Below are 20,720 nucleotides of genomic sequence, written 5' to 3' on the forward strand. Positions count from 1 at the left end.
AGCATACATAAGAAAATTACTATGAACTTTAACAAAACGGAGCAATATTTACAGTGCAACACTAGTTAAGAGGTTTCTAGGTAAGGTCTAACAGCTTCATTACTCACTGACAACTTTGCAGTACTCAGAAAGCCTTCATAGGTTACTGGTGCTTAATGAAATGTTGTAATGCTTACTGCACAATAACTACTACCTAGTTAAACTTTTATAACTTCATAAACAACCATCAACCCAGCAGTGTACAGAACACAGCAGAAATATAATTTATAGTAAACACAGGTCTATCAAGTTATACCTTCATCTTTGCTTGGAATGAAAGAAATGAAATATAAAGCAGCAACAATTTGAAATCACAAACAAAATCCTGGTAACTGTCATAAAATACTTATTATACTGGTATCTAAATGTATGCTGGTTACACTTGCCGATAGCTACCTCTGTAAAGTCAGGGATATTTATAATTACGGGATTGTAAATGCTAAAAATGAAATGCTAATTAATCTATGAGAAATGCTATTTTGTTTACTGTTTACAATTTTTTAGCAGTAAACAAAATATGACTGCAGAAATGGAATAGGCTACAAATAAGACAAACATTTTTATGGCCTACATCTAAAGGCAGGTGAATTGATTATTACACTACTCAATGTCCGCTGTTCGCTTATTACATGCTGACCTTTGTTGAGGTCAGTTTTTGAATTGTTTGCCTTACTTTTGGTGGTTGTTCTTCAGCTTGTGGCCTGCTGGTCACTTTATCTGGTTCTTACCACAGCAATTAAAGACATGGGTAAAGATCGCATTAAATGCTTCATGGTTTCTGGTACATTCAAGGTTTAACATTTGGCTCAATTCCTTGTTTGGAACATTCCCTTGTTTGGAACATCTGCAAAACTTTTGCAGCATGTCTGCACCATTGGTAATCATAGTAAACGAATGTACTTCAATGGCAATAATGGCAAAGCAAAGTTTGCTTGGTTCTGACAAACCTCCATGGTCAGCCATTTCAAAGAATTCCTCTTTGAGAGTTTTGTTTATAAATCTGAAATGTTCAAAGCAAGAATGTCGCTAGTTCAAACAAGACATCTTCTTTATGAAATGCTGAATGAAATCTTGGTACATAGCAATGTTACACCATTCTAGAACTAGATTACCAGTTGTAAACCAGTAACATTCACTTTGAAGTTAAACTTAAGAAAACAAAACACCCTGTAAAACCAAAACGTTAAGCCAAAAGTGCAACAGCCTTAATGCAGCTTATGACGCTTCAAAAAAGACTTTTACCTTGCAAGTTATACAGTAGATGTAGAAAAATACTTTATTGTTAAAAGGGATATCACTAGACCAACCAAACTTTCAGCTAGTCCAGTATTACAAAAAGTATTTTATGTGTCTTGTTTAGTTATTGGCAGACTTCAAAATCAATCGTACCTCACTCTTAAAGTTTATGCTAAAGAGAAGCTAACCTACAAAACATGAACGCTTTCACCTTACCCGGTATGCTAAAGAAAGGTTTCAATCTATGCTTTTGCAAAGTTTAGACAAGGCATTGCAATAAAGTTATGCAAATGTCTTACATAATTTTCCCATTTATGACAATCAATTTAAAATGAGCTGTCTACTTCGTGGTTTAACAGTAGCTTACAAAGTATGGTGATTCTACCAGTGTATAAAGTGGTTTCAGTTCAACAGTTGCCAATTCCAAAGTTCTACCACAAAATACGAAAAAATAAACAACCAAAATAATTAAAACACATTTATCTTAAACACACCTTTGTGGGAATTGGGCCGTCTTGACTTCAAGTATTCAATTGCAACCATCCTGTTTTATTTTAAATACAGGTAATTTTACTAATGTTGTCATATTTTAACTTTTCTTTAAGATAATGTGGTGTTTTTAGAGATGTTTTGGTATAAGGGCCCAGCATCTCATTGGTACCGGGCCTAAATTATCTTCTTAATGGACAAGTAGGCTACACGCAGTAAACTTTAACAACTAAAAAACACATTGTTACTGAAACGCAAAAGTCTATTACCTGTGGGCCCCCTGAAATTCCATCACAAAATAACTACAACACATTTATTTTAAACACACCTTTGTGGGAATCGGGCCCTTCTTGATTTCAAGTATTCAATTGCAACCAACCTGTTTTGTTTTAAATACAAATGATTTTACTAATGTTGTCGCAGCCTATTTTAACTTTGATTCAAGATAATATGGTGATTTTTGAGATATTTTGGTACAAGGGCCCAGGCCCGGCATCTCATTGGTATCGGACCTAAATTATCTTCTCAATGGAAGTACACGCAGTAAACTTTAGCAGCTAAAAAACATGACACTGACGCGCAAAAGTCTATTACTTGTGGGCCCCCTGAGATGGTGGGCCCGGGGGCCGGGCCCCCCTTGGCCCCCCCCTTGGCCCCCCCCTTGACACAGCACTGCCGAGCGGTCAAACTGATGTCTTTGGAATCTAGATACGACGCGCCACTGAACCTCACGCCAAAAGACTTCGAGTTCAGAGGTAGGCTAATGAAAGCAGCTTTTTCTTCATAGTTGAAGGGAAGATGAAAGAAGAAAAATTGTAAAAATATTTATGTTGCAATTATGATTTAATATTAAGTTACTAATATATTCTGCACCAATGTGGGAAACTCAACTCAAACTTAATTCTGTAAAATGTTGTTGTGCCAGTGGGCTGTAGGGTTGGAGTAGATGGTTGGGATCTTCTGCCCGGAAAGCCAGATGTATAACGGCTCCTTTTCGGTAAAGTTTAGCAGGTTGGATGCCTGCAAGGATTGGTGGGTACTCTGTTGAAGTTGGGTGCAGGAATCTAGTCACAGTTTGCAATGCGTCGTTGATTGGCCGATCGATGAGGCGGGTGTGGGCACCAGGCAGGGCGCAGTAGGCAGCAGTGGAGTGAACCAAAGTCACGGCTGCAGTGCGCAAGGTGTCCGCGCCTGCACCCTAGGTCTGTAAACGACAATGACTCTTAAAAAGTGAATGTTTTTACCCTCAACCAGGTTTCTAAGGACTTAAGCTTTCGATTAACGTTTGTTCCAGACAATTGTTCACCTAATCAAACGTCATATAAAAACCGTTCAAGTCTACTGAATATTACGTCATGGAAGTTGCTAGAAAATGTGCCAAAATTGCACCATCGTTCATAGACTTGTGTCAGACCTGTTTAAACATGAAACTTGGATTACGGTACTAGCTTTGGACACCTGTTTTGAATTGCGTGACAATTGATTTCATTATTGCGTCACACTACTGCTGACGTGCCTTTGAGTTATCACAAATTTTTCTGATTCATTCGTGAAATGATTGCTTGAGAGTTAATCGCACGTTTAACTGTTGGCTTAGTGCTTGCTAGCTGGACAAAAGTTCCGTCTTTTATCCAAGTAATCTGTTCTGTAGTGACAGTTTTTCAGTGGTGTACGGCGTTGCACCCCCCTCGTTTTCGATAGCCTCGGGCTAATTTTACAGAAATACACTGTTTGAAAAGAAGTTCAAGTGTGTGTTTCTTCGGTCATTATATACAGACGAACGGATTCGGGAACTTTATGTTACAATTTTCCCAAGAAGAGATTATGGTTTACCGCTGTGACCATAAAAAAAATAAAAGACGTTTTTGTTATCTGGTAGGCCAAGAAGCACTTAGAAGCATAAAAATAAAAGACGAAGTTGTTGGTGGGTAGGCTACAAAAGCAAAGAAATAATAAAAGAAGATCTTGTTAGTTGGTAGTCTACAGAAGCAAAGAAACTTAAAGACATTTCTTCTCAGTTTGGTACTGAAGAAAAATAACTTTGACATTCATTGGCAAGAAAGAAGATTAAAGGCAATCCATCTGTGCTTGAAGATTCAAGTGGAAGAATCCAAGCAAGTTTTGTGGACTTTAGGACTTCATACTCGTACAGATACGGTATCGTGCATTTAAATTCTTTTTTGTATTTTTGCAGTCTTTGCAGTTAAGTTTTTTATAACTTAATTTTGTGTGTTTGTGTAACTTAATTTTTTAATTGTTAAATTTAGCCCCAACATTTAATATGTCTACACTCGGTGGCGACAGGGACTCGACCGCCGTCGACTCGACTGAGTTTAAGCCTGATGATGTTCTTTGCGGTCGGGCAGGCCATTCTGGAGAGGGGCCCATTAACGATGAGGCTAAGTCAGTTCGAGAGGCCCGGCATCTTAGACGGGATATTTTGACTCAAATTGGGAAACTTTCTGTAGCCCTAGGTTCTTTGAGTGATAAGCAGGAACTGTTAATTTTTCGATCTAACTTATCTACTTTAGAAGAGGAATTAAGGCATTTCCATGCTCTTTTGAGTAAAATTGTTAACTCTGCAATCTTGGCAGAACTTCGTGATAGGGTAGATCACGAATTTAACTCGTTAAAAAATAACTTCGAACAAAAGAAAGTGATTTCTCAGATAGGTTGGATGCTGACATACATCCTGAGGATAGCGCCTCAAATGTAAGCACTAGGATGTCTGAGAGCTCGTCACGGATAGTTGCACAAATTAACCTACAGCTAAGACGAGCTCCAGATCCAAGCCGAGGCCGAAGCAAGAGCTGCTGAGGCCATAGCGAGAGCTGAGACCATACGAGTTGAGGCCGAAGCGAGAGCTGGTGAGGCTGCCGCGAGAACTGAGGCCATTCGAGCTGAAGCCATACGAGCTGAGGCTGCCGCGAGAGCCGAAGTGAGAGCTGCTGAGGCCGCCGCGAGAGCTGAGGCCGTACGAGCTGAGGCTGCCGCGAAAGCCGAAGCGAGAGCTGCTGAGTTCGCACTCAAAGACGCACAGTTGAGGGCTGAACAACGTAAGGAGGTAGCTTTAGCTGAATATCGTTCTGAGTTGGGCTCCCGACGTAGCTCTAGGAAGGGCTCTTCTAGGCATTCCAGAAGTGAACATCAATCGCAATTTAATTTACCTAACCTTTTCCAGACGCCTGTTCAATCTGTAAGTGGACCTGTACAATCCACATGTTTTCCAGCTGTTTCAGGAGGTCTCGAGGCCGCGGCTAAGGGTCTTCCGAAGGCTGTAGAGCCAAGGTCTGCAAATTACAACCGAACTCCTCCCCCAGAGCGTACAGGTCACGGGGCCGCCATTAGCAGTAATGCTTTTCCCCCTTCAAAGTTTTCTGCGCCGCTAGTTGCTGATCGCCCAGCTACACGTAATTTGGGTGGTTGTGAGAGGCGTATCGTGTCTCCTGATTTTAACGTGTTTGAGGATCGTGATCAGGCTGTGCATGTGACTGAGCCCACTCAGCCCCTTAAGGGATATAGCTTGTCTTCTCCCGCTAAATCGAGTTCTCAACAGCAGGATTGCTTTTTTGAATACCAAAATAGTAGGACGTTCTTCGATAAGGCGGCCTTGATTGGTTACGATGGTAATAATATGCCATTTGTCTTCTTTAAAAATCGTGTTATGGCCTTGATGGCAGCTTCGCCCTTTAAGGGAACTCGTTTGACTTTGTTGCAAGCAGCTTGTGTTAGAACAGCTGCACAAACGATTGCTAATTTGGTTTCCGACACTCCTGGCTTGTCAGAGGAAGACAGGATAGAAATGTCGTTAGCTCGCTTGTCCCAGCGTTTTGGGGTTCGTGGAGGTCTTTTCGCAGAACCAGAAATTAGAAAGTATCGCTATGGTAGCAAATTGACTTCGACCTCTTCCAGTGATCTGAAAGAGTTTAAAGATGAATTATCACACTATCACAGTGTTTGCTTTACGCGCAAGCTTATGGTCAGCGTGACAAATTGGAAGGACGTTTTGTTTTGGATTTGGCTAAGCGACTCCCGTTTGACGCTAAGCAGCGTTATCTTGACTTTTTAGGTGATCAGTATGGTAGCACTGAGGAACCTACTTTTCAGAGTTTGTTTGATTTTGTAGTACGGGAGGAAACGCGCAAGTCGACTGATTTTAGCATCATGCTAATGGGCGATTCTGGTGAGTCGCAGCATTTTAAAAAGTTTGGCAAAGGAAAATTGCCTTCATGTCCGGTTAGGCAGACGTCGGTAAAACCCCATGATAATGTGATTTCAGGGAGTTCGCAGTACTCGACTGCTGTTGGCGCACCGCGCGGCGGTGTGGCCAGACGTAGTGACATACCGGCATGTTTTTGTTGTTCGTCACGTGGTCAAGTTGAATATCATTTTTTGTCTAACTGTAAAGAATTTTTGCGCTTGACACCTAAAGATCGGAGAGATGTTATTGTGAAAGCTGGCAAATGCTTGAATTGTTTGCGCCAACATATGGTTAGGGATTGCGTTCATGCAAATAACTGTCGTAAGTGTGGACCTACCAGCGATAGGAAACACTTTTTTCTTCTGCATGATTTTTATGTGACGTCACGTGATTCTCTGGATTCGATCGGTAAAGATGATGCTGATGCCAGAGTTCCTGTCCGTAATGTTAAGATTGGAAATGTTAAAGCAGCCTTTAACCGCGTTACTGCTGCTCGTGTTTTGAATCCAATGACTGGCAAATCGAAGTTGGTGTATTGTCAGCATGATCCTGGTTCGCAGTTGACCTTTGTTTCGAGTGACTTGGTGTGCGAACTTGGTCTTAAACCGTATGATAAAGCGTCGTTTAAAATGGATACTCTGGCTGGTCAGAAACCTACTTGTGCTGACCTTGTTAAACTCAACATCCAGTCGTTAGAGACTGATGAACTGTTTTGTGATATAACCTCGGTGGTTAACCCAGCTTGGGCTGACGATGTTAAAACTTTACCCCATAAACAAGATTTAAGTGGTTTCCGTCATTAATATGTTTCATTTGAATGATTGTAGTACTGTAGATGTACTGATTGGCAATGACAACGCTTATTTGATGTGGACAAAAGAAGAACGTGTTGGTGAAAATCGTAGTGAACCGCATGCTTTACTCACTCCTCTCGGTTGGTTGGCTTGTGGTGGTAAGTCACCCTTAGTTGAAAGCGTTGCTAAAGTGTGCAGAGTGCAGACGTCTTCAGAGTCGGATGTCATCTCTGGCTTTCAGCGTAAAATTCAGTCTCGTGATATGGAAATAGCAGACCTGAATAAAGTCATTCAGGATTTGACTTTGCAAAATGAAACCTGTGAATTGTCTCGCAATGATATTTTGGCTAGAGAACTTGTCGAACCGAATAATGAGTTGAAAGATGGTCGATTTGAGATACCTGTTCCGTTGAAGGAAGATATTGATCTACCTAACAATTTTGTGTTGGCGTCAGATAGAGCTGCTGCTTTAAGAAAGAAAGCTTTAAAACAACCTGAACTTCGTGATTTCCTTACTGACACCATGAAAGATCTTAAATCTAATGGCTATATTGAGCGTGCTGGTGAAGCAGGAAATGTCAAGGGATTTGAATGGTATTTACCATACTTTGTGACGTCACAATTAAAAAAGCGCATTGTTTACGAGGGCAAGTCTGAATTTCGAGGATCTTGTGTTAATGATGTAATGTTTTCGTGTCCTGATTTCTTAAACCCTCTGGCAGATCTCTTGGCTAGATTTCGGCTTGAAAGGTTTGGTTTCATGGCCGATGTGATTAAATACTTTTTTCACATTTTGAACTCTTCAATTCGTAAGCCCAATTTTATTGAACTGCTTACGTACACAGGCAGTGCCGTTCGGATCGTGAACGAACGCCCTTTGGTACCTTTGAGTGACGACCCTAGGGATTTTACTGTCATCACCCCTGCCTCACTTTTGACCCCATACTTAGACCCATACTGTGCTGTTGGGCAACCACATGATCGTGACCAACTAAGAAGGGATTATCGGTTCAATTTGTCACTTTCTCAGCAGTTTTGGAGTAAATGGATCGATTTTTACTTGCCAGGTCTTCAGGGCCGGAAAAAATGGCCGAGAATTTGGAGCCTGGTCAACTTGTAGTGGTAGGTTCTCTCCAAGACATTGGTAAACGTGGGAAGTATCAACTTGGGAGGGTGCATGAGGTAGTTCCACAAATTAGGAAAGGGAAGCCTGTGGTTCGTAGAGCCAAGGTTGCCGTCTGCAACTATGATGAGAGTAGGCTACGGGGAAAGTGAAAGTAGACTACGTTTTGAGGGATATTTCGTGCCTCGCCCCCGTAAAGAACACCTAAGTGTTAGGGTTTGAGCCTGGTTTTGTCTGCGGTGGTCGACCTTTGTCTGAGCCCGGAACAGTCGGTTATTATCGCAACCATTGTATATAGCGTCATTTAGCATGTACCTATGGTACCAATTCTTGTATCGTCGTGTATTATTCGTATTGTTGTTCATTCTTCGCATGCCCTTTGTAGTTACGTATTAACTTAAACGTGAGGGATTCAAACAATTTGTGTTTTTATTCATTGGCTCACAATTGTCGTCAATTCTTTTTTAGTTATGCCATGTCACACTGTCATAACTAGGGGCCGCTATGTTCCAGACAATTGTTCACCTAATCAAACGTCATATAAAAACCGTTCAAGTCTACTGAATATTACGTCATGGAAGTTGCTAGAAAATGTGCCAAAATTGCACCATCGTTCATAGACTTGTGTCAGACCTGTTTAAACATGAAACTTGGATTACTAGCTTTGGACACCTGTTTTGAATTGCGTGACAATTGATTTCATTATTGCGTCACACTACTGCTGACGTGCCTTTGAGTTATCACAAATTTTTCTGATTCATTCGTGAAATGGTTGCTTGAGAGTTAGTCGCACATTTAACTGTTGGCTTAGTGCTTGCTAGCTGGACAAAAGTTCCGTCTTTTATCCAAGTAATCTGTTCTGTAGTGACAGTTTTTCAGTGGTGTACGGCGTTGCACCCCCCTCGTTTTCGATAGCCTCGGGCTAATTTTACAGAAATACACTGTTTGAAAAGAAGTTCAAGTGTGTGTTTCTTCGGTCATTATATACAGACGAACGGATTCGGGAACTTTATGTTAAAATTTTCCCAAGAAGAGATTATGGTTTACCGCTGTGACCAACGTTTGACACCAATACTTGTAGCTTGCTGGATAGATTAAAAAGTATTGATTTCGGAAATCTACGTGATTCTGAAATACGAAAGCATTCTGACGCAAAGCCTCGATACGCAAAGACAATGGTGTGCACCTTATTACATTGTTCGGAAATTTTCAAATTAAATTTGCTTTATGATGTTGGAATTACCCTTCTGTTAAACCAATGCAATTTTTATCTTTGGTACAGTGAACTGTCAAATGTTATGGCAAAGCGCTCAGCAGCTATCATTCTGTAAAAAGTTGGTGTTCGGTTCTAATCAGTGGGGCTGCAATAAATAGTAGCCAGTCGCTGAGTTCGCCGAAGGCGAACGACTTCGCGGGATGGTCTCTCCTCAAAAAATTTTGAAAAATTGCCTTAAATTATTTGGTGCGTTCTGAGCATGTTTTTAGGCCTACCCCAAATTTTGAAAAAATGCATTGAAAACTTTGTTGAAAAGTTGATGTATTCTTTGGAGACAAACTTTACTAGTATTGAGCTTAGTCTCGACTAGCCGTTGCATACAAGGTTCAAGTGATTTTGAGGTGCCCTAGACTGGACCAGCACTTCCTATAACCTGTTGAATACCCTAACTCTACAGGTAACACTTCTACATTCACGGCTCATCGCTACTCTGCGAAATAAAAACTACCTTTAAAAAGTCTGTAAAGTTATTCGGGGCTGTTTTCCATGCAGCCCCAACAGATTCAAAAATTGCTGTAAAATACCAAAAGTGGAACTTCAAGGATAATTTTTAGCCAATCAGAGCGCTTGAAATCCATAATCTCGGACTGCATAGAAGTTTGCCCAAAATCGGTGTTGCCAAACGAAACTGTCAATACTTTAAGTTTCGAACCGCCATTCTTAGATGAAAAAAGTAAACGGGTCGGAGAAACCCAAAGGAAAACATATTTTCCCTCTTCTCTTTCTTTCAGGTGTAGCTGCAGCCCCATGACACGAGCCGCCACTGGTTCTAATAGCAAAATCGATCCTGAATAAATTACGCTAAGTGAGATCGTTGTGCAAATGCAAGCATTTAATGAATGTAAAATAGAAGTAGGGACCAATTTAGGACCGTTCATATTTATCGTTCCCATTGCCAAATGGAGGCGGGGAAATTGTCACTTGCATCTTCACGCGAACACTAGAATTCAGCTGACGTTTAATATATTTCTACGATTGAACAAACGTTAAAGGACTGTATAACAATGTGATCATTGAACGTTAGGTCTATGAGTGCATTGTTACTGCGGTTATTCAAATCACATAAGAGAACTCAAGCAGGACGATATATGAAGCAGCTTTAGCGCAGTACACGTTTAGCCACTAATTTCAAAAAAAAAACAAGGGTTGTGTAATACAAACAATAACTCGAAAGTGACCCAATGTACGCGGAATGAAGGTTTCACCATTTGAGTCCCCTTCTCCCAGGAGCAAACGCACCTTGAGCAAAGTGGAAAATCTTGCATCGACCCCAAAGCCGTGTTGGCCGTAATAAGTATGCAATGGTAAAGTGGGGCTACAAACAGGGTCTAGTTTTTGCATTTGTGGCACCAAGCCCCAAACAGCGGGCCATTCCTTTGTGCGCCCCCAGCTTACCACCCAGTGCAGCAAGTGGGACCTTTCAATATGCAACTCAGTCGCACAAGAATGTGTCGATCTGTGGAGTATCAATCAAATTTAGAAGACTCGATAAAAGAAAAAGCGCAGCACAGAGATGAATGAAACAAAATGTAATAATGATAGCCTACTTAAAGTCAAAAAAGTGCAAGAGAAAAAGATGTAGCGTATTCATAATATGATCGCATAAGGTTTAATTATTGCATAGCACAAAACATTGCCTAAATAAGTAAACACACGTGAAGTTGCAAATTGTTTGTTGAACCGATGAAACATCAACAACTTTTGTAATGGAGATGTTTTCACAATGAACTCGAAAATAAACGACTGAAATTACGATAGATCCGACCAGTAAATCCCACCGTCTTACATCGATTCAACAACAGAATACATTAAATGAATACAAAAATGAATTGATTTGCAGGTTAGGTGCGTACACGTTGTCGAAAGTGCGTACTGGTTCTATCAAAAAGAAATTTCTAAAAGAAAAAATCAGTACCGTATCTCAAATGGCTGGTTCAAAACAATGAATAAACTAAAGGCCTTGACATGAAAAGAAAGTATTGGAATATACATTATGTATAAAAAAAAACTTCAGCCCCTCTAGTTGAATCGTGAAAAATTTCATTTTTGTGCCAGCCGCCTTCTGACTTCGGCTTTCACGCTGTCGATATAATGAACTTGCTGTGCGGGTAGTGCTGATTCAACGATGCTACGTGGAATCATGCCGCCAATGTCGCAGTTGACGTAAAGTTCCAGAAAGCACTGGTTGGGGTTTCTGAAAAAAAAAAAAACACAACGAATTGTAACCAATGAACTAGGCTCTTATTGCTTTAACTACGAGACAAAATCAGAAAATGTTAGGTCCCCAACGCCAAGTTGTCAAACCTTCGTTTCATGCAGGTAGGCGAACACAGGTCGGGTGCATCGCCTAGTTGTGGGAGCCATGGCAGCTGCATTACGGAAGCCTTATCCACACCAAAGCGTCATAATTTAATTTTATGCATTATTGAAAACTTATTTAACGTCATAAAATAAATACGTAGAATTTGAATAGAAAGACAAAAAGGCCTGTAAGAAGTTAAAAGAAAGTCGAACATGCAACTGAAGACAGCGCCTTATAAATAACAAAACCTCTAAAATGACTGAAACAGAAACGCACCTGATATTTTGCGCCACCGCATAACCAAAAGGATGATTGATGCCTCGGACATACTCGCTCGTCACTGGACGTGAAGGAAACTCAACACTTTCACCTGAAAACATTTCTTGAATTGGACAGGATCTTCTGTAACCTGGCAACACTTACACTGAAGAAACGCTACGTACAGCCATATAAACGACCTATGACGTAGAAGCTATCAAAAATTAGCAAGGAGTAACACTGTGCTAGGCTAGGTAAACAAACGAAAAAAAAACTTTTTCAAAATAGTTAGAAATAGTTGGAAATATTCTGTGACCTGGCAACAGTTGGAAATATTCTGTGACCTGGCAACAGTTGGAAATATTCTGTGACCTGGCAACACTTATATAGAAGCATTGCTACGTTGCATAATATAATGTGTCACTTATCAAAATTTCCAAGGTGGAATATTGTGCCAGGCTAGGAAAACTTAAAAAAATGTTGCAAGTGTAGGTCACAGAAATCAAGGTACAATATATGCATTTACTTCAGTCGTAAAAATTGCAGATTGTTAATTAACTCACCAAATATCCAGCAAACCTCTCCAGAATCTAAAATATGATTGAAAGAAAGAAATTCAATCTCCCAATAAGCTACCATTCAAAACAAATCCTTAACACAACTGAATCAAACAGTCTGTTTTACTTATTTTTTCAGTCTTTTTGTTTTACTGTATTAATGTTTTGCACCAATAACAATTAGGCTAAATTGAAAACACATCAATAATCTCCAGTCCTTCAGCAATCAGCATGTTCAGAGTTTGGACAAAATACTTTTGTATAATTTATGTTTTGCATTCCGTTACCTTCATTCAGTTTCATCTCATCACGGGAATATGCATGGAAGAGGTATAGGTCAACAAACTCTCGTTTGGAAATCATTCCCCAAGCCACACTTGGCGTTACAACAAGGCAAACTGCAACTTCCTGGATTAAAAGTATAAACTTTTTTAACACAATTTTTGTACTACAGTACAATGAAAATATGTAAAGACTTCATTCTGTTTTGAAGAATATTTACTACTAATCTTTAATGTTTTTATTCACACACATTCAAATCTTAATAATTAGCCAGAGTAATGGTTAATAAAAATAATCGTAAAAATCTCTTAAAAATGTTTAAACAACACAAAAATTCTACATAACTCAAATTTTAATTCCCAAATGTTAGGAAATGAAATGCATCCTTCCAACACAAAAATGACCATAGCTGTGGTTTGATAACTTTTTAATTTATTATTGTTTAATTTGCACGTTGACCACTGACCAGGATTATCAACTTAATTGTTAGCATAGATAACAATCAAATAGCCAATTTTTCAAACGTATAATCAGGGCTGCGATTTTTTCTTTCTTGTCGAACGACCAAAAATTCTACGCTTGTTTGTCGAATAGTAATATGACGTCACAAGAGTCAGATTATAAGCGTTTGGCCGCGAGTTACCGCACAAGTTGTGTGGTATCAGAGTCACTTACTTTAAGTTTTTAATCGCACGCTGGTTGAGTGATTCCATCTACGACGGCAAAAACATTGCCGTCGCCAAATCAACACACCTTGGATTGCTGCGACAATTGCCGTATGCTTTAATGTTTAATCAAACGAAATTTTATCGCTTCTTCATCGCGTGTCACACGGCGGTAGCCCAGAGCATCACGCAAGCTATTTTATGCGCTGACAATGCTCTTGTGAACTGTAAAAAGTTGCAACCTTATAAATACCGGCTTATTGTTCCGCAAAAGTTATTCTTTAATCGAATGCTTATTGTTTACCGGTGTCGTTGCGAATATAAATCATCGTGAAAGAAGATACAGTTAAAAAGCGGAAATTACCTGCTATAATTATCAAACAGAAGGAAAAGTTAGTGTGGTATTTTGCAAAATTTGTAAAGAATTTATGACGGAAACAAATCGGAATTAGAAAAGCTACGGGGTCAAGTTAAAAAAGTAGTGCAAAATTGGATAAACGGTTCTTCGGCAGAAAAGAAAAATAATGCTTCTGATCATATGGCATTGCGCGTTCATGAACGGGCAGTTTTGCGTCTTCAAGTATTCCAGTGACGATGCGACAGCTTCATCCTCCCATACAGCGTCTTATGATTCCGATTTTGACAGCTAGTTCTTTATCAAACAGACTCGTGTTTGTTCGCAGTATTTCAATTGTGCTGAAATTATGTTAGTGTAAACGTAAATCGAGGCAATCATCTCGCAGTGAGATATTAATTTATTACCGGTACCTGGTTGAACAATTAACGTAATTTTATGATAATTCAAAGTCGCTAGATGTCGAATTAATGTAAAACAAACGTAAATTTCTTCTTGGGCATTGTTACGCAGGCAGCAAACTTCGTTATTTTTGCATTGACTTCACGTCTGTAGACGTTAAATCAATGTAAAAATGATGATTTTTGCTGTCTGGGTACCACTAGCCAACAAAAAACAATTTTTGGTGCCGAAAATATTTCAACTGTTTTTAGCTAATTTGGGGTCGCTGATTTCAAAAATGCTGTCAGTTTTTCTCTATCAGGTCTAATTTTCTAGTTACGGTTATTCCACTGCATGAGTGCACTAATCCATAATTGCTCATGTAAAATCTATTCACGAGTCAAACATATTGTTAAAAGACACAAATCAATTTCAGCAAGCAAACAAACACTTAAAAACGTACACACAAACATAGGATTAATAGGTGTGGTAGCTTTTTATTCTTCACCTTGCTGAAGTGTCTGCCATAAACTTGCGCTTAAGAGATCTGCGAGAATGAGCTGCAAAAGCTTCATCGCGTTTAATAGACCAGCAATAGTCAGCTAGCATGGTAGCATCCCATCTCCCTTCACATCTGACTTCTATCTCACTAATGTCTTGATGAAATCGCTCCCCTTGCTCGTCACTCAAATCGCCAAGATTATCAGGAAAATAGTCAAGATGATTGTGCAGAAAATGAAGTTTGAAGCTCATGTTAACATCAATATTCTGGAGTCTTCTGAGTAAGTTAGACACGAGCTCTTTGTATTTGGATGCCTGTTTATTTGCCAAAAAATTTTTAACAACTTTCACAAAAGCATCCCAGGGAAGTTTGGATCATCGATTAATTTTCTGATTTGAGGCCCATCAAATATGACAGCTTTTAACTTTTCAATTGTTAATCCTGGAAATTTTGTGCAAATATATCTGAAACAATTTCCATCTTTATCGAGTGCTTTTACAAATCGCTTCATTATACCCAACTTTGCTACGTAAGTTATCATTAAGATGGAAAAGCATTAGCCTACTGTGCTTGCAACACCATCATTATTATTATATTAATGTGAAAAGGAGGTAACACAATTTTTTATCGTTCCACCAGAGAATGTGCTTGAACATTTTTCTCGTCAGGAATCTTTCACTTCTCACTGGCCAATGTTTCCTTTTCCAATGCTGATCTCTTGCCCTGCTGTCCCACAAACTGAGAAAACAAGGAAACTTTGCGTATCCACCTTGCTTTCCAAGCAGAAATCCAATCATTTTCAAATCAACCCAAAAGTCCAATTGTGTTCATAATATGAAATTTTTTCCAAAACAAATTTGACTTCGTTATACTTTTCTTTGAGAGTTGTTGAATGTCCAAGTGGTACAGATCCATAAACATTTCCATTATGCAGTAAAACACATTTTAGACTTCGTTTACAGCTGTCAATAAAAAGTCGCCAATCTTGAGGATTGTATTCTGCTACACCAAACTTTTTAAGAAGACCTTCCACATCGGTACAGTATGTGTATACAGTATATACTGTATACACATACAGTATATACAGTATACAGTGTATACAGTATACAATATCATTTCCTGAGAAAAGTAGGGCAAAAATTCGACATGGCATTTCCGATAGAAAGTGATTACAGTACCTGGTTCAAAAATAAATATTTTTTTTTTTGAGTCTTGAAGCCAGTAACTCAGAAGATTTCTTTGATAAATTTAAATCCCTCGCCAAGTCATTGAGTTCTCTCTGAGAAAAAAGTTGACACGGTAAAATAGCAGGAAGAAATTCGATTTCAGCAAGGGTGGAATCGCTGTCAATGGATGCTTGCTCGTCTTCGCTTCCAGAAAGTAAATCCAATTGTGGCAACCCTTCAAAATCAGGAACAGGAAGTTTTTCTCTGTGTAGCACTGGCCTGATTGCTGAAGCTAGGTTTGAATATTGCAAGGAAGTCCTATTTTTCCTGTTTATGCCTTTTATGTTTATATTTACTGCACAAAAATAGTAGTCGCTATTATGATCTTTTGATTCACGCCACACCATTGGAATAGCAAACCCTAATCCTTCTCTTCTTTTGTTCGTCCGTTGACGTAAATGTTCTTTGCAAGTTTTGCAAACAATGTGGAGAGCCCAAGACTTATCTTGATACCCCAACTTCACTTTAAAGGAAGCAAGATAAGTACGCTTTAAAAAATCATTGATTGGTTTTCTGTTAATCACCACAGATGTAGCAGAAAATATTTATGTTATTGAGGCAACGTCTTCTAGAATGTCGTAGCCATAAGCGCGCTAGATTCCTGCTGTCTGGGTACGCAATGTAACCCGCCAGGAAAATTAAATAGATTTGTGCTGACTCGAATGTTGAATCAACCCAAAATTAACTTACTTTTCCCCTGAGTTATTTAACGTGATTTAACTTAACAGCGTGCGTATCGCTACTTTTGGTATTATTACATCACACTACAAATCAAACAGTGCGGTCGTGACTCGTGATAGACTACTCTAGTATATTTTTCGCTTCTCGTTTTTTTCGATTCAACGCCTGCAGACGTTGAATCAATGTAAAAACGACAGGTTTTGCCAGCTGGGTTGTGTGCTTTTGTGAATGCAAATGCAAAATCGCCTATTACGTAATCACAGAAACCCTTTTAGTGGGTGGAAGTCAAGTTGCCACCTGTTTATCTGTCTACTATTCTTTATTCACATAGCAAAACATTTCTGCAATCTTGGAACAACAAGTGCATAAGTCAGACATAAATCCAAACTTGCAAACACGTTGACAATTAAAGTAGCCTATGATGCGTCTTTGCCTCGTGTAATTTAAACGCCATGTGATGTGCCTTTCTCCTATGCTATGCCGTTTCATTTTGCATTTCGTTTTTTCAATTCAGTGTTTAGATCAGTTATTCATTTTCAGTGTAGATATGATAAGCAGTTATTTTTTTGTCACTTGATAAGGGCTAACGTGTGTATATGGCCGAAAACGTTTGTAGCTTATAGTTTATGTTCAATTTTAATGGATTATGTTAAATGCCGTGTGGTTGCTTGGTTGTATATGTCTGTGGTTGAAGAAAGTGGCCTCTTTACCAAAATTGTATTATAAAGTAGCCTACTTCAGTTATTTTATCCATAAAAGAAACCCGTTGTGTCAAATAGCACAAAACGTGTGTTGCGAAATGTTTGATGCCAGGCGTTGGAACTTCGATCAAAGCATTCTCCCGCAGTGTTCAAAATGGCGGCGCTGACGCCTTGGGAGTTTCTCGTGTGAAGCGTCGCTTTTAGACCTTGCTTTGAAGTACCGTACCTGGCACAAGCATGTTTACGTAAGTCAGCATTCTTATGATTGCATCACGTGATGCCCCCCCTCCCGATTGTTGCTCGACCTGACGACGTTTAGTCCTCTCTCAGTTTTTTTCCTTTTTATTTTCCATTTTTTTCGTTTTTTTTTTTTGCAAGGCACGGCGTTTGTCGAATAGTGATGGCGCGTGTCGAGTGACCTCGTCACCAAAAAAGGCAAAAATCGCAGCCCTGCGTATAATTAATAGACTAGCCTACTTGGGATTATTCGAATCAGACTGTTCATTATTATCCAATGGTTTGGGATTCTTTTGTTTTTTTCCTATTTTGCTCATTATTGTGTTATTTCAAACTAGCTTTGTTAAAGTGTTCTCATCCACTTGTTCAAGACATTCAAGCCATCACAAACGATGTCCATACAATTGCAAGTACTTCTCAATCACTTTGATTGCCAAACTTGTGTTTCCCATCTTTCTAAACCCCCCATGACAAGCTAAATATCAATTCCAAACAACTTGCATAATCCTTGACTCCTCTTAGTATTTTTGTACCATGATTTTTATGCCGGTACCTAACTTCTTGCAATCCCCCCTCAGCCATTCTCAGTCTATATAGGATATTAAAATAATGCAATCCAATTATTGCCTATCACAGCGTACTAATGCAATTAAATGAAACAGTGCAATTATCTTAAATTAAAAATACATTCAAATAACAATGCGTTATTTTCGAAGCTACTGTACAACTAAAAACCAGTTGTTACCTCTGATATTGTAGATAGTCTTTCATAATACTTAATACTCTTATCCCATGCAAGTCTTTCCTCTGTGGTTGTGGACGGCTTCATTACTTCATACACCAGATCATAAGGCAAATCTAATGTGGCTTCAAATTTGTAACTGAAGATGAAACAGAAATCGTTCTTTACAACAATTATGTCTTTCTTATGTCATACCATCCAGGGCCGGATTAAGCTTTTGATGGACCTGGGGCTATATGGTAATATGAGGCCTATATTTCATTCCCCTCATTGTACCAATCACAATTAAAATGAAATAACAAAAATTACACCCGAAATAAAGTATTTACTTCACATTCAAATGACATGTTTTTGGATTTAGACAAAGCAAAGCTGTTAATAATATCATCGGTGTCTATTTTTTCCAAAATTTATTTTTTAATGCAGAGTAGAGCTAAGGAATGCAACCTTTCTGGCCCATGGATGAACGCAGTTGATTCTTTACTGTTTTAAGCACTGAAAATGGGCGCTCGTCTGAACAATTAGAAATCATCAGACAAAGATACATTCTTAGTAGCCTACAACAGATACGTTAGGAACTGCATGCATAAACTTATTTTCATTGATGAACATTTGAGTTTCTTTGCTGCATTCGCTGTTAAAATGGTGCTTCACCAGTGCAGAAAAATGAATTATCTCTTCAGGCAGTGTTTCTTCTAGAAGCTAGATTCTAGATCATTTGGATAATAGTGAAGCAATGTTTTAGCACTCTCTTCAATTTTACAGTTAGACATGTTTAATTCTGCAAAAAAAACGAAAATCTTATTCGAAGACGATCGTATGCTGCAATTCGGGATTTCATACACAAAATAATTTGGTCAATGATTGGCAAATATGAGTCTACTTTGAATCTGCTCGATAGATCAAGTGATGTGTCTTCAGATCCACCTTCGCTATCCAAGCATACTTTTCTTCTTTTCTTTCTTGAAATTTCTTCAATATAATGATGACAGCAGCCACTTAATAGCCTACTCTACCCTTTTCTTCGAATTCTTGAAATTGGGATCTTAATGTTGAACAAAGTCATGTAGACCCTGAAGCAAATTTGTTGCCTTATTCAAAGTAGTTTTGCTATCCTGCAGCGCCCGACTAGTTTTATGAAACCGTTCCATTATGCACGAGACCATAACTCAATTAAAATAACGGTTTCAAGCTTTTCCATTCACAAGATAAACCCTTTGGTTGTTTCTTTAGTCTGTGATTTTTATTCGATTGTGATTCACGCACCCTTAGAAATTAGCTGACGCCCCCCTGGGGAATCGTGCCCCCTGGTAAAGAACCACTGGTTTATACAGTTAGCATTCGTTCTACGATTTTCTTCCTTTACTCTTTCGATCTTGATAATAAGCATGTCAGTTGCTCTTAGTAAGTTGTTATTGGTGGGCCTATTTTTTTGGTGGGCCTGGGGCTGCAGCCCCATCAGCCCCCGCCTTAATCCGGCCCTGATACCATCTATGCACAAATGACGTCATTGAACCTAATGCTTGTGTGAATATACAAACTAGTTAAAAAATAGGTAGGGTACCGTAACACAAAAACTATATACAGAAAGCAAAGCAATAGAGTTTTTGAGGTATTATGCAATAGGCATGCAAACAACATAATGTACTTTCAAGTGAATTCCAACTTGTTTCAACATCTCCAGAAATATATGTGTTGCATTGTTATATAGTTGGTAATGGCATGGCAGCAAAAAATAGGCTCAAATGGACAAGCAAGTTATACAGGCTTTTTGCTTTATATTAAGGTTGCAATTTAGGTAAGAACATGTGAATGATAAAGTACTTAAGGCATTTTATAATTCAAATTAAAGTACAGCGTAGGCTTCCCATGTGTATAGATAAAACATAATACTCACACATTTCCATGAAAATGTGAGGAAGGTTTGTAGGACACTTTTACATTACCCTAAAAATACATAAGATTAGGAGAACTTGTGCAGTGTAGAGTATCACAATGAATGGCTTTTTTAATCTTGGTTATTCGACAGTGTTTTAAAACTGTGAGATAATTGCTTCACCAAGACAAGCTAAAATCCACTTAGTGTGGCGTAGTTAGGTTAGCTTGTAACACGTTTTATTTTATACAATTGGGGTAAAAAGTATTTTTCAAAGATTGAAAGACCTAAATTCCACAGAAAACCAAACACTAGACGTTTTGATTAGGATTGCAATGATTTGCTTCATGGCAATCACAGATCATACTGAACATTTATGATGAAAAAAAAAGACTTTATGCTTACAACTTGCCTGTGTTTTCATATAATGCCACGGTGGTGTATTGGTTCTCATCTTGAGAGCTTCTTCTTTTATTGAAGCAATTTTTGATAAAAAATCAACCATTGTTGATGCTACTGTACAAAAAAAAATTCTAAAATACAGCTAATTAACTTTAACTTTCATCTGCAGTCTGAACTAATTCACTCAACTGCTTGTCACAATTCAATAAATTGTAGCAAGTTTGAAATAAATTTAGTGATATCTCAAACTGAAAAAGTTTCTTTGACAGCCTACCTAACTCTGACAGTTTTGTACACTTGTATAGAAAATTTGAACCACTTGCGCCAGCCCAGTCATGGAGGAAAGGGCTTCTACATTTGTCCAAGCTTTTTGGTTTTTTCTTTTCAAAGGCTTC

General features: G+C 38.7%; 2 protein-coding genes across 2 annotated transcripts in view; both read right to left on the minus strand.

Annotated features, from left to right (window-relative positions):
• LOC145770741 (uncharacterized) overlaps positions 1-20,720 on the minus strand; it is a 251,215-nt gene that overhangs the window by 159,459 nt on the left and 71,036 nt on the right. The window lies entirely within an intron of this gene.
• LOC145770397 (stAR-related lipid transfer protein 6-like) lies at positions 10,073-20,526 on the minus strand. Its single transcript, XM_082582031.1, has 7 exons — positions 20,336-20,526; positions 19,945-19,994; positions 18,051-18,186; positions 12,563-12,683; positions 12,282-12,308; positions 11,737-11,830; positions 10,073-11,352 (listed from the first exon to the last, which is right to left on the minus strand). Exons 1-7 carry the CDS (start codon positions 20,426-20,428, stop codon positions 11,199-11,201), a joined length of 675 nt encoding a protein of 224 aa, XP_082438157.1. The 5' UTR covers positions 20,429-20,526; the 3' UTR covers positions 10,073-11,198.

This window comes from Aplidium turbinatum, chromosome 5 (assembly GCF_918807975.1).
Source record: "Aplidium turbinatum chromosome 5, kaAplTurb1.1, whole genome shotgun sequence".
Lineage (NCBI taxonomy): Eukaryota > Metazoa > Chordata > Ascidiacea > Aplousobranchia > Polyclinidae > Aplidium > Aplidium turbinatum.

Bases quoted from the DNA above. Each gene is read 5' to 3' on its own strand.
- LOC145770397 (XM_082582031.1), bottom strand. From the start codon at position 20,428: ATGGTTGATTTTTTATCAAAAATTGCTTCAATAAAAGAAGAAGCTCTC. The intron at 19,995-20,335 runs GCAAGTTGTAAG...ATGTATTTTTAG, and splicing joins GGCATTATATGAAAACACAG to GGTAATGTAAAAGTGTCCTA. The intron at 18,187-19,944 runs GTGAGTATTATG...TTTCATCTTCAG, and splicing joins TCACATTTTCATGGAAATGT to TTACAAATTTGAAGCCACAT.